Source organism: Neovison vison, chromosome 8, assembly GCF_020171115.1.
Source record: "Neovison vison isolate M4711 chromosome 8, ASM_NN_V1, whole genome shotgun sequence".
NCBI lineage: Eukaryota > Metazoa > Chordata > Mammalia > Carnivora > Mustelidae > Neogale > Neogale vison.
Genome location: NC_058098.1, coordinates 76702263 through 76715322, shown reverse-complemented (window position 1 = coordinate 76715322; position 13060 = coordinate 76702263). Strand labels below are relative to the sequence as shown.

The following is a 13060-nucleotide window of genomic DNA, read 5'->3' as shown; positions in this document are numbered from 1 at the left end:
ATTCACCATGATTATCTATATATCCATGGCCTCATTTTTCAAAGAGTTGATTATATTTTAGGAGGTCACTCTTACTAGCCAAAGTCATAAAAGTTTGACCATAAGGTTCATAATTTATAGTGACAAAAATTAAAATTGGGTAATGTGACAAATGAGAAAGTGACAAATGTGTCAGTGATCCTTGTTTGGGGAAATGTAGCAGATGTGTCTGTCCACATCGGTCACAACAGGATGGATAAAAGTGGTGGTGGAGTGAGTGAATTGCCCTCCTCTCTATGGTAATTGTGTTTGACACCCATCCTTTGGTTTTAAAATCACTGCTCTAAACATACTCCTTTTCTATAAAACACAGTCCTGCTATTTACAACTGTCATTAGATAATGCTTTTGTTTGTTTGTTTGTTTTTAGATTTTTATTAAGTAATCTCTACATCCAAAGTGGGGCTCAAACTCACAACCCCAACCAAGATCAAGAGTCACATGCTTTTTGACTAGCCTGACAGGTGCCCCGGATTATGCTTGCTTGCTTTCTTTCTTTTTTTTTTTAAATATTTTATTTATTTATTTGACAGACAGAGACCACAAGTAGGCAGAGAGGCAGGAAGAGAGAGAGGGGGAGGCAGGCTCCCTGCTGAGCAGAGAGCCTGATGTGGGGCTTGATCCCAGGACCCTGGGATCATGACCTGAGCCGGAGGCAGAGGCTTAACCCACTGAGCCACCCAGGCACCCCCGGATTATGCTTTCTTTAAAAAAGATTTTTTGGGGGTGCCTGGGTGGCACATTCAGTTAAGTGTCTTCCTTTGCCCAGGTTATGGTCCTGGGATTGAGCCTCACACTGGGCTCCCTGCTTAGTGGGGAGTCTGCTTTTCCCTCTCCCTCTGTACTCTCCCCCACCCCCACTCAGGTTCTGTCTCTATCATGCTCGCTCGCTCTCTTACATAAGTGAATAAAAATTTGTGGTTTTTTTTAAGGTTTTTTGGTGGGGAGCCTGGCTGAGAGCATGTGACTCTTGAACTTAAGGTTGTGAGTTTGAGCCCCATATTGGGTGTAAAGATTACTTTAAAAAAATTTTTTTTTAATGTTTTTAACTAAAAGTTTTTTTTTTAATGAGCTCATAATTCACATGACAAAAATTTCACCCTTACATAACACAATAGTATATTGTATATTCACAATAGTATATGCCCTGGACTCTGCAACCGTTGCTCGGAAAGAAAGCGTGTACTGGGGACAGTGACTCCCATTCCCCCAGCATTCCTAGACCCTGGAGATCACGAATCTACTTCCCTTATCTGTGAATTTGCCTATTATGGACATTTCATGTACATGGAATCACGTAATAGGTGGTCTTTATATCTGGCTCCTTTCACGCAACATAACGTTGTAAAGATTTCTCCATGTTCTGGCATGTGTCAGTACTTCATTTTGTGTCCTCTCTTTTCTTTTTTTATAAGATTCCAAAGTCCTGTGTTGAAATAGCAGAATTACTTCAACAATCAAAAAACCCCTCCTCCAACCAGACAATGCTTAGTGCAGAAGAAATTAAAGAAGGACTTAAACGCCAACAAGAAAAGAATGCTGATGCACTAAGGTAATTATGGATGCCTGCTTCTCAAGATAGATAGCATTATGGGTAGCAGGTTTTGAATATCTCTGAGATATAGATGTGCCATATTTACCTCATGAAATTTACACGTTGATTCTGAAAAAATACAAAACGTTAGGAGATCATTATTGTGAAGGTCCTGGATTGTCACTTTCAGCTACAGAAGTGGAATACTCCATCTTAAAACTTGTCTTAACAAAACTGGTTTTAGGGGCACCTGGGTGGCTCAGTTAGTTAAGAATCTGCTGTCAGCTCAGGCCATGATCCCAGGGTGCAGGGATCGAGCTAGTGAGACTCACTGCTCAGCGAGGGGTCTGCTTCTTCCTCTGCCCTTAACACCCTGCACGTGTGCTCTCTCTGTTCCCTGTGACTGTGTCTCTCTTCTCAAATAAATAAATAAAATCTTTTTAAAAAAAAAGAAGACTGACAACGACAACTGGTTTTAGGTTTTTGGAACCCAAGCAATTCCGTGCTTCAGTGATAGCGCTCAAGCAGGAGCCTTCCTAGCTTGCTTTTCTCTTTGCCTTTTGAATATACTTATTGTTTTTTTCCTAACATGTCTAGGTTAATTAATCTAGTTAATCTAGATTAAATCTGTGAGTAGTACTCAATTAGTTAGAAGTGGTCTTACAGTTGATTACTTCTATAGACATGTTAGGGAAAAAATAATAAGCATATTCATAAGGCAAAAACAAAATCAAGCTAGGAAGCCTCCTGCTTGGGGCCAGTTGAGGTGCTCAGTGTACCTAGCAGTTTTTTTGTTTTCTCTCTGCCCTTCATGTTCTTTTTCTCACATCTCTCTTCACCAGTCTGCTCTCACTCTGGCTTGGTTCTCACCAGGCCTTTTATAGTCTGGTGATGATGCATTAAGAGGGGGGTGAATTTGACTAGAATTTGAATTTCTGTTACATTATTTGGTGATCATCTTAACTACTGTATTAAAACAATACCTCACCTAAAGTGTTTGTTTTTATTGTCTGTTGTTTTTTTTTTTTTTTTTTAAGGAACTATGAAAATTTGGTAAACACTTTATTAGATGGTGTGGAGCAGAGAAATCTGTAAGTGCAAGTTTTTAAAAGTTCTCAAAGCTTTTACCTTAAATACTGCAGGGGGGTTCTACCCTGAAAGCCATGAATGGCTGTATCTCAGAAAATTATTGTCTGATTCATGAGTTTAGAAGAATGAGAGGTAAACTTTTAGGCCAATGGTAAGAGTGGTGCTCATTAGTAAACCTATATTAATTCTTAGAAAACTTACAATATTTAAAATACAGTTTTCTTCTAAAAGTTGTTTTATGAGTGATACGTTTTGTGATTTTTTTTTTCCTCCCTCCTCTTTTCAGGCCTTGGAAATTCGAACATATAGGCATTGGGCTTCTGTCTCTACTTTTGAGAGATGACCGAGTGTTACCTCTTCGTGCCATACGTTTTTTTGTTGAGAATCTCAACCATGATGCAATTGTAGTTCGAAAGGTAGATACTTTATTGTAGCTACAGTCTTGAGTTCAAGAATTTTTACCCACCTGAAGCCTTTAAAGTTTTCAGAGGATACATTTAATAAATGCCTTGAAGTGTGTTGATTCAGAATCTATCATTCTTGGTTCAGAGATAATAATAATTCAGCAACCGGTATATGAGGACATGTTCAGGCACTGTGCATTTCAACACTGGGGATACAGCAGGGAGCAAGTTTATAGACTCACGGAAAATCCTGACTTTGAAAAATTAATGACAGCTACGAAGTATTATAGGAAGGGAAAGATACGTGAGGATACAACTTTAGGGTTTTATTCACAAAGTATTAGAGGTGGAGTGCAAGATGGGGCTGACCTAGCCTGGTGCATTAGAGAAAGACCTTTAAGATTCTAGGCTGAGATTTGAAGAATGAGCAGAATAAAGGATCAAAGTTTCTAGGCAGACTAGCTTGGATGAAAGTAAGAACTTGAAATGACTCGTTCCAAGTTAGATAGCACTCACATGGCTATGCCGCCAAATGTCAACAGGTGAGTAGTTAATCTGCTTTTAAAAGAAGTAGAATCCAGCTTCTGCTTTGTTCAAGGCAGGCAACAGCCATTCAAGAATTTTACATTGTTGACATATGTACTTTATGTGTTTCTTTTCTAGATGGCAATCTCAGCAGTGGCTGGTATTCTTAAACAACTCAAAAGAACCCACAAAAAGTTGACCATCAGCCCCTATGAAATGAGTAAGTACTACCAAATGTGATTACTATGCTTCTCAGTCAAACTTGGAAAGCTTCTTTGAAATTTATAAATTTATAGTTCTGGAGCTCTAATATTTTTCTATACAAAGTTTAGAAGTATAGAAAGATCTCAGCACACAAAGCATGAATATTATGAGGAAAAATAATTGACTCAGTGAAAACTAGTGATAAAAAGTATTTATACAACTAGATGAACTCTGAGACACCTGACTGGCTTAGTAGGAAGAGCACCCAACTCTTGGTCTTGCAGGTGTGTGTTCAAACTCCACATTAGGTGTAGAGATTACTAAAAATATAAATTAAAAAGAGGGACTGTGTCTTTATAATACATGTACATTTTGCACACTCTCCACAAACATGTCTTCTACTTATCTTACCAACCAAGCAATTACAGTAGTTATTAATCAGACTGACTTTCAGAGACTTAAAATTCGCAGTAATTACCAGAGACCTTTATCATTAATACATCAGTATGTTAAGTGTTTTTCTCTGGGTATAGGTTTAGAGGCAAGGTTAATTTTCTTCTTTATACCTTATTGTGTTACCAGATTTTCTGAATAGTAATCTAATCAGAATAGTGGTCAGAAAAAATAATGAACTAACTTGATTGGGGGGGTGTCATTTTTATTCCTCTGGCTTCCACATTTTTTAATCTCTGATAACTTCTGTGATACTCAAACAGCTATTTTCAGTCCACCCCACCTCATACTCGCTTGGGAGGGGAGTATAGCTATGCAACACCATCTTTATCTGGGAACACTATAAAATGGTGTTAACAAAATGTGGGAAAGCCTTTCATTATACGCCCTACCACTAATCTTATTTGCCTTTTTAGAGAGGGGAATCTCAAGCAGGCTCCACACCTGGTGCAGAACTGCATCCCAGGCTCTGTTGGTCTCACAACCCTGAGATCATGACCTGAGCCAAAATCAAGAGTCAGATGCTTAACCAACTGAGCCACTCACGTGCCCCTAATCCTGCTTTATCCTCACTGGGACACATTTGTAGTTCCCATATTAAATGAATGTTTAATGGTTCCCAAAAAATGTACATTATGTAGAAAGAATGTCAAAGTACATATGGTAAAATGTTAAAGTTTGGGGCTTCTGGTTGAAGAATATATGGGAGTTCTTTGAGCTCTTTAAGCCTGAAATTAATTCAAATCTTAAGAGTTTTAACAAAATTAATCTTTTTAATTTTGGTGAAAGGAATGAAGTGTGGATCATACTTGATTTTGTTTTTTGCTCCAAATAATTATCCCATTCAAGAATTTTACATTGTTGACACATGTACTTTTCGTGTTTCTTTTCTAGATGGCAATCTCAGCAGTGGCTGGTATTCTTAAATAGCTCAAAAGAAATCATACATATGTGGTCTTGCCTTGAACAGATTTTGATAAACTTGTTATAAAGACAAAGTCAAACCAGTACTATTGATTGAAAGTTGAGAGCAATTATTGCATGCATATTTTTAAGTTTATCAAATGTACTTGTCTTTTCCTTAAGGTGGATATTCTAAACCTGCCCAAATTCTTGCTGGGGATAGGCCTGATAATCATTGGTTGCATTATGATAGCAAAAGTATACCAAGAACCAAAAAAGAATGGGAGTCAAGCTGCTTTGTGGAAAAAACTCACTGGGGATATTACACCTGGCCTCAGTAAGTTGCAAATTGCCCAAACCTTCGTATTAAACAGCTGATCTTTGATGTAATTTGTTTTATCATTTTGGATTTGTGGAGAGGTTCAGAGACACTCAAAGTAGATGTGGAGGACCCTGCCACCAAAAACACACAAACTCTAGCTTTATTCTTCTTCCTCTTCCTCTTTTTCTTCTGTTCCTGCCAGGGCTACACCTCAGTCTTCCCTCATTCTTTGTATTTCCACTGAAACCCTTAGACTTATTTTCCAACATTACACATTTAAGGAGTTTGTGAATAGCTGCTCTAAATTATATGCTTACCTATCAGTATTACCTATGCCTACACCAGCCCAGAGAAATGCTTGCGTGTCTCACTGTTGACTCCAATCGCTTACGTCACTAGGACACAGCATCTAATTAGAATTCATTGAAAGTGTCTTCTAATGCTTTCTCCATGAAGCTCTCCTGTGTTGGTTTTTTTTTTTCTTTTCTATATATATTACAAATATAAACTCTTTGTAGGAATATGGTTGTTTACGCTGGTGTGGAAGAGCAGCCTAAGCTTGGCAGAAGCAGGGAGGATTTGACAGAGGTAAGCATTCCGTTTTCGCTATCTGTAAACACTTAATCATGGTGCACATGCATCTTACTTTTGGCCTCTGATTTATTTCAAACGGAGGTCATGGTTTTTTCCCCCAGTCAGTGTATTTCAGGATAGCACTGGGTAAATATTGGTAAATGTGTACTCCCTTTCTCCACCCCCTTTATCTACCCATCCCCTGAATTCTGTTTGGTCCAGTTGGCACAAGTCTTTGTTTTTTTTTTTTAAAGATTTTATTTATTTACTTGACAGACAGAGATCACAAGTAGGCAGAGAGGCAGGCAGAGAGAGAGGAGGAGGCAGGCTCCCTGCAGAGCAGAGAGCCCGATGCGGGGCTCGATCCCAGGACCCTGAGATCACGACCTGAGCCGAAGGCAGAGGCTTTAACCCACTGAGCCACCCAGACACCCCCCAAGTCTTTGTTTTTAAGATTGCTCATGTACTGGCCCACTTTTCCTGGGTCCTGCTTTATATAGTCATTAACATGTTTCTCGTATGCATTCTATATGGTAACAAGCTTCTTGAGGGCAGAGATTGGGTTTTGTTGCTTGTTGCTGCTGTTGGCTTTTAGCTTTTTATTGCATATAAATGATGAGCACTCAGTAAACAGATGTTTGAAGATTTAAGTCGAAACTCCTTAGTTGTCAATAAAGTTTATTTCTTTACCATTTTAAAAATTAAGGACTTTTAGTGTCTTTCTCAGTAAACTTAGTAACATAGCTTTTTATTTTATTTATGTGTGTATTAAATTTTAAGTAAGCTCTATGTTGTATGTGGGCCTTGAACTCATGACCCTGAGATCAAAAGTCACATGCTGTACTGACTGAACCTGCCAGGTATCCCTAGCACTTATTTTCTAATTCAACAAAGTTTACCTTTTAATTCTGATGTTTTATAAATATAGAAATAATTTGTTGGGGTTTACAGTTTAGAATATTTTCCTCAGTTATACACCAGATGGCACAATGGTACTGTCTTTATGTACCATCTTCAAGCAGACTGTTTGTGGGTTTTAATTCAGTTTGAGAAAGGGAATTCAAACTTGAAGATCTGAAGGAAAACTTTCAACTGTTATGGATTTAGCATTTTTAGGAGAAATTTTGGTTCTCAAAAGCCTCTATGAGAAGTAAAAATTCTTATAACAGCCTACTGTTGATAATCAAAACTTCACAGTTGAATTTTGATGTTTCAGAATCATGTTTTTAAATAGATCATAAACCCTGAATGTTGTTTTTTTTTAACTTTATAGGCTGAACAGATTATATTTGATCATTTTTCTGATCCTAAATTTGTTGAACAGTTAATTACTTTTCTATCTTTAGAAGACAGAAAAGGAAAAGATAAGTTTAATCCTCGCCGTTTTTGCCTCTTTAAGGTAAATATGTTATTTAATATTCCTCTTCATAAAGCTTACTATCAGTTTGTTGGTGCATAAGTTTTAAAGTCAAAGTTTGAGTTTGGTTATCTGTTGTCTTCATCTAAAATGGCTGTGAAAGTTATGCCAATCAGATTGATCTTAGCTTAAGATCTAGGAGTTTTTAAGAAAAAGAAGCTTTTTTTTTTTTTTTAAAGATTTTATTTACTTATTTGACACAGGTAGAGAGATCACAAGTAGGCAGAGAGGCAGGCAGAGAGACAGGGGAAGCAGGCTCCCTGCTGAGCAGAGAGCCCAGTGCTTGATCCCAGGACCCTGAGATCATGACCTGAGCCAAAGGCAGAGGCTTAACCCACTACACCACCCAGGCACCCCAGGAAAAAGAAGCTTTTTCATATTTACCTCTTAATATTTATAATTAGCAATAGAAGAAAACCCAACAAGACTATGCATTTGAGTTCTTTGAGGTGTGTGAAATTTTAAGGTCAGAAAGATTATTAATTGTGATTTCATTGATTATATTTTACTGTGATAAAACACTATTTTTATTTTAACTTACAGACATTGTTAAAGCATTTCTAAAGGGTAGAACTCTTGGGGTTTTGTGAGCACAGTAGTAATGTAAATGAACACAAGCATTTTAGAATTATAATGGAGATGATAGTCATTTGAGTACTGAAGAACTTTCTTTTTTATATGTGTATATATAGGGCATATTCAGAAATTTCGATGATGCGTTTCTGCCAATTCTGAAGCCCCATTTAGAACGTTTGGTTGCAGATTCACATGAAAGCACCCAGCGATGTGTTGCAGAAATTATAGCTGGTTTAATCAGAGGTTCTAAGCATTGGACGTTTGAAAAGGTGATGTATTTGTACAGCACGTTCCCTGTTAAAGCTGTAATACCCATTTATGTAGCAATTCCCAACACAGTAAATATTAATACTTGAAATAGGAAATGTTCAAATTACATATTGCTTTTGAGTGTCGGTCACAGACTAATGCATAGTCAACATTCAGTATCTTTCAAAATTTGAATTATTTGCCACCATTAGCGGAAGAACCCTAAGAAAAGATTTCATTTTCTCTTGATTGGTGGGAAGATCCTGGAACTGGTCCTCATTATTGCCCTGTGTCTGTCAGTTGACTAGCATGCTGTGCATGGGCTTCTCCCTTCGTGAGTCACTCTCTGGCTTCTCATTAAATCTTTCTCTTTGCCTCCTTGTTCATCTCCATGACTCATTTTGTCTCACAGATAGTTTGAGTTTGACATCCTTTTTTTTTTTTTTTTTTTTAAGTATCCCTCTTAATTGTAAAACTTAGTTTTAACACACCTACCCTAAGGTTAGTTTCTTAGCAAAATGCACTAGATTGAAAATAACTGGACTAAAAATACCCAGAATGCCAAAGTACAAGGTAGCCCACCATTTCCTCAAAGAAAAGACACAGACACTAGTTTTGGCAGACTTCGTTACACATTCTTTTTGGACTGTGAACACTTTCAATACATTAATTTAGTTATATGTATTTTTTTTTTTTTTTAAGATTTTACTTATTTATGTGACAGAGACACAGCAAGAGAGGGAATACAAGCAGGGGGAGTGGGAGAAGGAGAAGCAGGCTTCCCACTGAACGGGGAGCCCGAAATGGGGCTCAATCCCAGCATGCTGGGATCATGACCTGAGCGGAAGGCTCAGTGGGTACTTTTTAACCCACTGAGCCACCCAGGCGTCCCTAGTTATACATATTCAAATCACTTATTAGATTAAAGTATTTGTTGATGTGTAATATTACCTTTTTCTTCCTCACATAACATGAACAGTTTGGTTTAAACAAGTCACACATATCCTTGTCATCTAGTCTCTGTCATTTTTTAGTTAGCTCTTTTCCAGAATACCTCTCCTTTCTTTATATATTGTTTTAAGATATAGCTTTTCTGCTCTCCTCCCTTTCTCTCTCCTCTCCCTTTTTCCCTTCTCCTCCTCAACGCTGGTGCTACCACTGGAAATTTTTATCCCAGGCCCTCCCTCCTCATTTGTCCTCTAGAAGTCCTTTTGACTAAAGTGCAGTCCATGGACCTCCAGCATGGGCATTGCTTGGGAGCTTGTTAGAAAAATAGGATCTCAGGTCCCACCTTGATCAAATGAATCAGAATCTGCATTTTATTAATCTTAATAAAATCTCAAGATGATTTGTATTCTCAAACTGTGAGAAGCATCTATCCACATAGATTCACATCTCTGTATAAGTGATCACTTTTAAAAGGCTATTTATAGTAATCCAAAACTTGGAATTTGGCGGGTATAGCTCAGTAGTAGAGCATTTGACTGCAGAACTTGGAATTTGAAAATTATGCTTCAGGCTAATACTAAATTGTATTAAAAAGTCATTGCTTCCTATATTAGGACTCAAGTGACCTCGATAAGCATGTGAAACTTACAAAATGAGGGGTTTTTTTGACTCCAGTGTACTTTATTACTCAGCATTTTCAAATTTTTTTTCAATAGTGTGAGATTTTGTGAGTCACCATTTATGGTGTCTCCTCTCTTCTGAATAATTTTTTGGGAAAAAAATTCACTTATATGTGGGTATGATAATATGGTGAAGTTATTTTCCTGGATTATTTGGGTGTTCTAAGAAATAATTTGAGTAAGTATTGGGTTGTGTGTTTATATGTGTGTATTCCCAGGGAAAGGCAGTTGAAGAAAAATGTGAGCATCATTAACTTTTCCCCATATATTTTGTTTTGAGTAGGTGGAGAAGCTTTGGGAGCTTCTTTGCCCACTGCTTAGAACAGCGCTGTCCAACATTACAGTAGAAACTTACAACGACTGGGGAACTTGCATAGCAACATCCTGTGTAAGTTCTGTTTCTTTTTTGTGTTTACTCATCTACTTAAACTGTTTCATACCCTTTCTCAAAATCTGTGAAATCTCATTATACCTCTTGAGTCTTCTCTTCTTCATAGCAATTTTCTTCATAGTTTTTTCATCTTATAGAATTGAAGTTGGTTCTGTTCATCCTTTCAAATAAGCCTTGAGTGGTACCTCTTAAGTGATTATTACATCTTCTCTGTCATGGTAATGCATTCTTAGATTAAAAGGCAAATCATGTATGTATCTGGAAATGTAACCTACACAAAGTAAAAGCCAGATGATACAAGGTAGGTGTTACTTTCTACACTAAATGTGTCTATAGCTTGTATACTTTGATTTAAAGATAATCCCTTTAGCTAACAAAGTTTCTTACTATCTACCTTTCTCACATGAACTGTAAAACTTGGATTTGACTAAAGTACGAGGGTTTTTTTTGTTTTCTTCGCTTATATTTATTTATAATACTAAAATAACAGGATCTGATTTATATACAGAATTATAGGACCCCTGTTTTAATTGTTATTTTGTATTTTCAACACAGGAAAGCAGAGATCCCCGGAAACTTCACTGGCTTTTTGAGTTGCTGTTAGAATCACCACTGAGTGGTGAAGGAGGATCCTTTGTAGATGCATGGTAAATAAAAAGAAAACTTAGAAGGTTAAGGAAAGATTTTGCAACAAAAGATAACAGCTTTGCTCTTGATGTGTAAATAGAAGTGAATTGTCTATACTCCTAAAGGCCTGATAATGTAACTATTTTCTTCTGAGAGAAGAGTGATCCAATTCAGTATATTTTATGATACTAAGTAGAGTTATTTCTCAGTGGGGAAGCAGTAGAAATAGAGACAACCTGAGCAAGTCAAACGTAATTTAGATTTAACCTTCTTCCTCTTGGAGCGGCTTTTTTTATACCATGACAGTACTTTTCACTCTTCCTTATTAGGAAAAAACCAGTAATCCATTCAAGGAAAAGCATTCTTGCTGGGATAAAAAGAGCTGGAAAGAATTAGTAGGCTAGAGAAGGGAATCTAGGTAATCCTGTTAACAACAATAATAAGTTAGTGTTGCTATGAAATAGTGGAGAAGTTTTTGATGCTTTGAAATCAATGAGTATTCTCAAGTCAGTATTTCTCTTGATTGATTGTATGGGAATGGAGAGAATGAGCGTACAGCGAAAATGCAGTAAAAATAAGATCTTCATAAAGGTGCTGTTTTGAATTGTCAGTTTTAATATTTATTGGGTGAGAAAATGTAGCAGTTGTTTTTTATTAAAGATTTTATTTATTTATTTGACAGAGAGAAAGAGAGAGAGAGATCACAAGTGGGCAGAGAGAAAGGAGGAAGCAGTCCCCTTTCCGAGCAAAGAGCCTGATGCGGGGCTCAAAATGTAGCAGTTTTAAGTGGAATACAGACTCCATTAGTCTACACTGCCATATGTAAAGGCAGGGAAGGGCTTTAACTTTGCTGTGCTTTCATTCTAGTCGACTCTATGTACTGCAAGGTGGCCTTGCCCAGCAAGAGTGGAGAGTACCTGAGCTGTTGCACAGACTACTGAAGTACTTAGAACCCAAACTCACCCAGGTTTACAAAAATGTCAGGGAAAGAATAGGGAGGTAGGTATTCTTTTCCCTGTGGTATGGTACAATTCTTGAGTTCTTTTATATTAAATTTTAATATTTAGTAGTACATACTGGTTATGTTACTATTGGGTTTCGTGAATCCTCGTCTTCAAATTTTGTTTTATATTGTGTTTGGGACACTAGTCCATGAGGCGCTGATGTAAAACAGGACAGCAGTGAGCTCACGAGCCAGAGGTGCACATTTGGCCGGTTCTCAGTATCTCCGAATTACGGGCACAGCACAAGAGACTCTCTCTAGGAGTCATTGTTCAAATATTTACTTTGGTTGGGTCATTGCTTTTGAACCTTAGTTTTATTGAGAACATGGCATCTCTTCTCACTCCTATGTGTATTTCATTTTACAGCGTGCTGACCTACATATTTATGATCGATGTTTCTTTGCCAAACACTGCGCCAACAGCATCCCCACGAGTCCCTGAGTTTACTGCTCGAATTCTAGAGAGATTGAAACCCCTTATGGATGTAGATGAAGAAATTCAGAACCATGTTATGGAAGAAAATGGAATTGGTGAAGAAGATGAACGAACTCAGGGCATTAAACTCTTAAAAACTAGTGAGTGGCTAAAATTAATAGAAGCTTGCTTAAAAACAGACATTTATTACCAGGGGAAAACAAAACAAAATAGACATTTATTTAGATTATTCTTTGGTATGTTTTGTTCCTGTTCTTTTATTGTGGTAACACGCACATAATACGGAGTTTATAGTTGGGTGACATTAAATACATTCACATTGTCGAACAACTGTCACCATCGTACATCTCCCGCACTCTTCAGATTGCAACACTGAAGATCTGTAATGACCTTGTTCTACACTTCCCTCGCCCCTGCAGCCACCATTCTACCTAGCTTCAGAATTTGCCAATTTTAAGTATTTCGTATAAGTGGGATCATACATTTGTCCTTTTAAGTTGGACGTTTTAACTTTGCATTGTGTTTTCAGTATTTATCCATTTATCTGTTGATGGACATTTAGGTTGTTTCTGCCTCTCAGCTGCTGTGAGCAGTGATGTAGATGTTACGTTTTGAGTCCCCTGCTTTCACTTCCTTGGGCTATTGGAAATAGAATTGCTGCACCACGCGGTAATTCTACGTTTAAGTT

At 37.4% G+C, this 13060-nt stretch overlaps 1 protein-coding gene across 2 annotated transcripts in view; it reads left to right on the top strand.

Moving 5' to 3' along the window:
• Window positions 1–13060, top strand: part of PSME4 (proteasome activator subunit 4) — a 114942-nt gene that overhangs the window by 78774 nt on the left and 23108 nt on the right. For both annotated transcript variants that reach the window (XM_044263953.1, XM_044263952.1), the window contains exons 29-40: window positions 1454–1590; window positions 2610–2663; window positions 2948–3077; window positions 3729–3810; window positions 5334–5487; window positions 5991–6060; window positions 7319–7444; window positions 8155–8307; window positions 10199–10303; window positions 10862–10953; window positions 11801–11932; window positions 12304–12512. In XM_044263953.1, coding sequence (XP_044119888.1) covers window positions 1454–1590; window positions 2610–2663; window positions 2948–3077; window positions 3729–3810; window positions 5334–5487; window positions 5991–6060; window positions 7319–7444; window positions 8155–8307; window positions 10199–10303; window positions 10862–10953; window positions 11801–11932; window positions 12304–12512 — 1444 coding nt within the window. The remainder of the gene's footprint in view (window positions 1–1453; window positions 1591–2609; window positions 2664–2947; window positions 3078–3728; window positions 3811–5333; window positions 5488–5990; window positions 6061–7318; window positions 7445–8154; window positions 8308–10198; window positions 10304–10861; window positions 10954–11800; window positions 11933–12303; window positions 12513–13060) is intronic.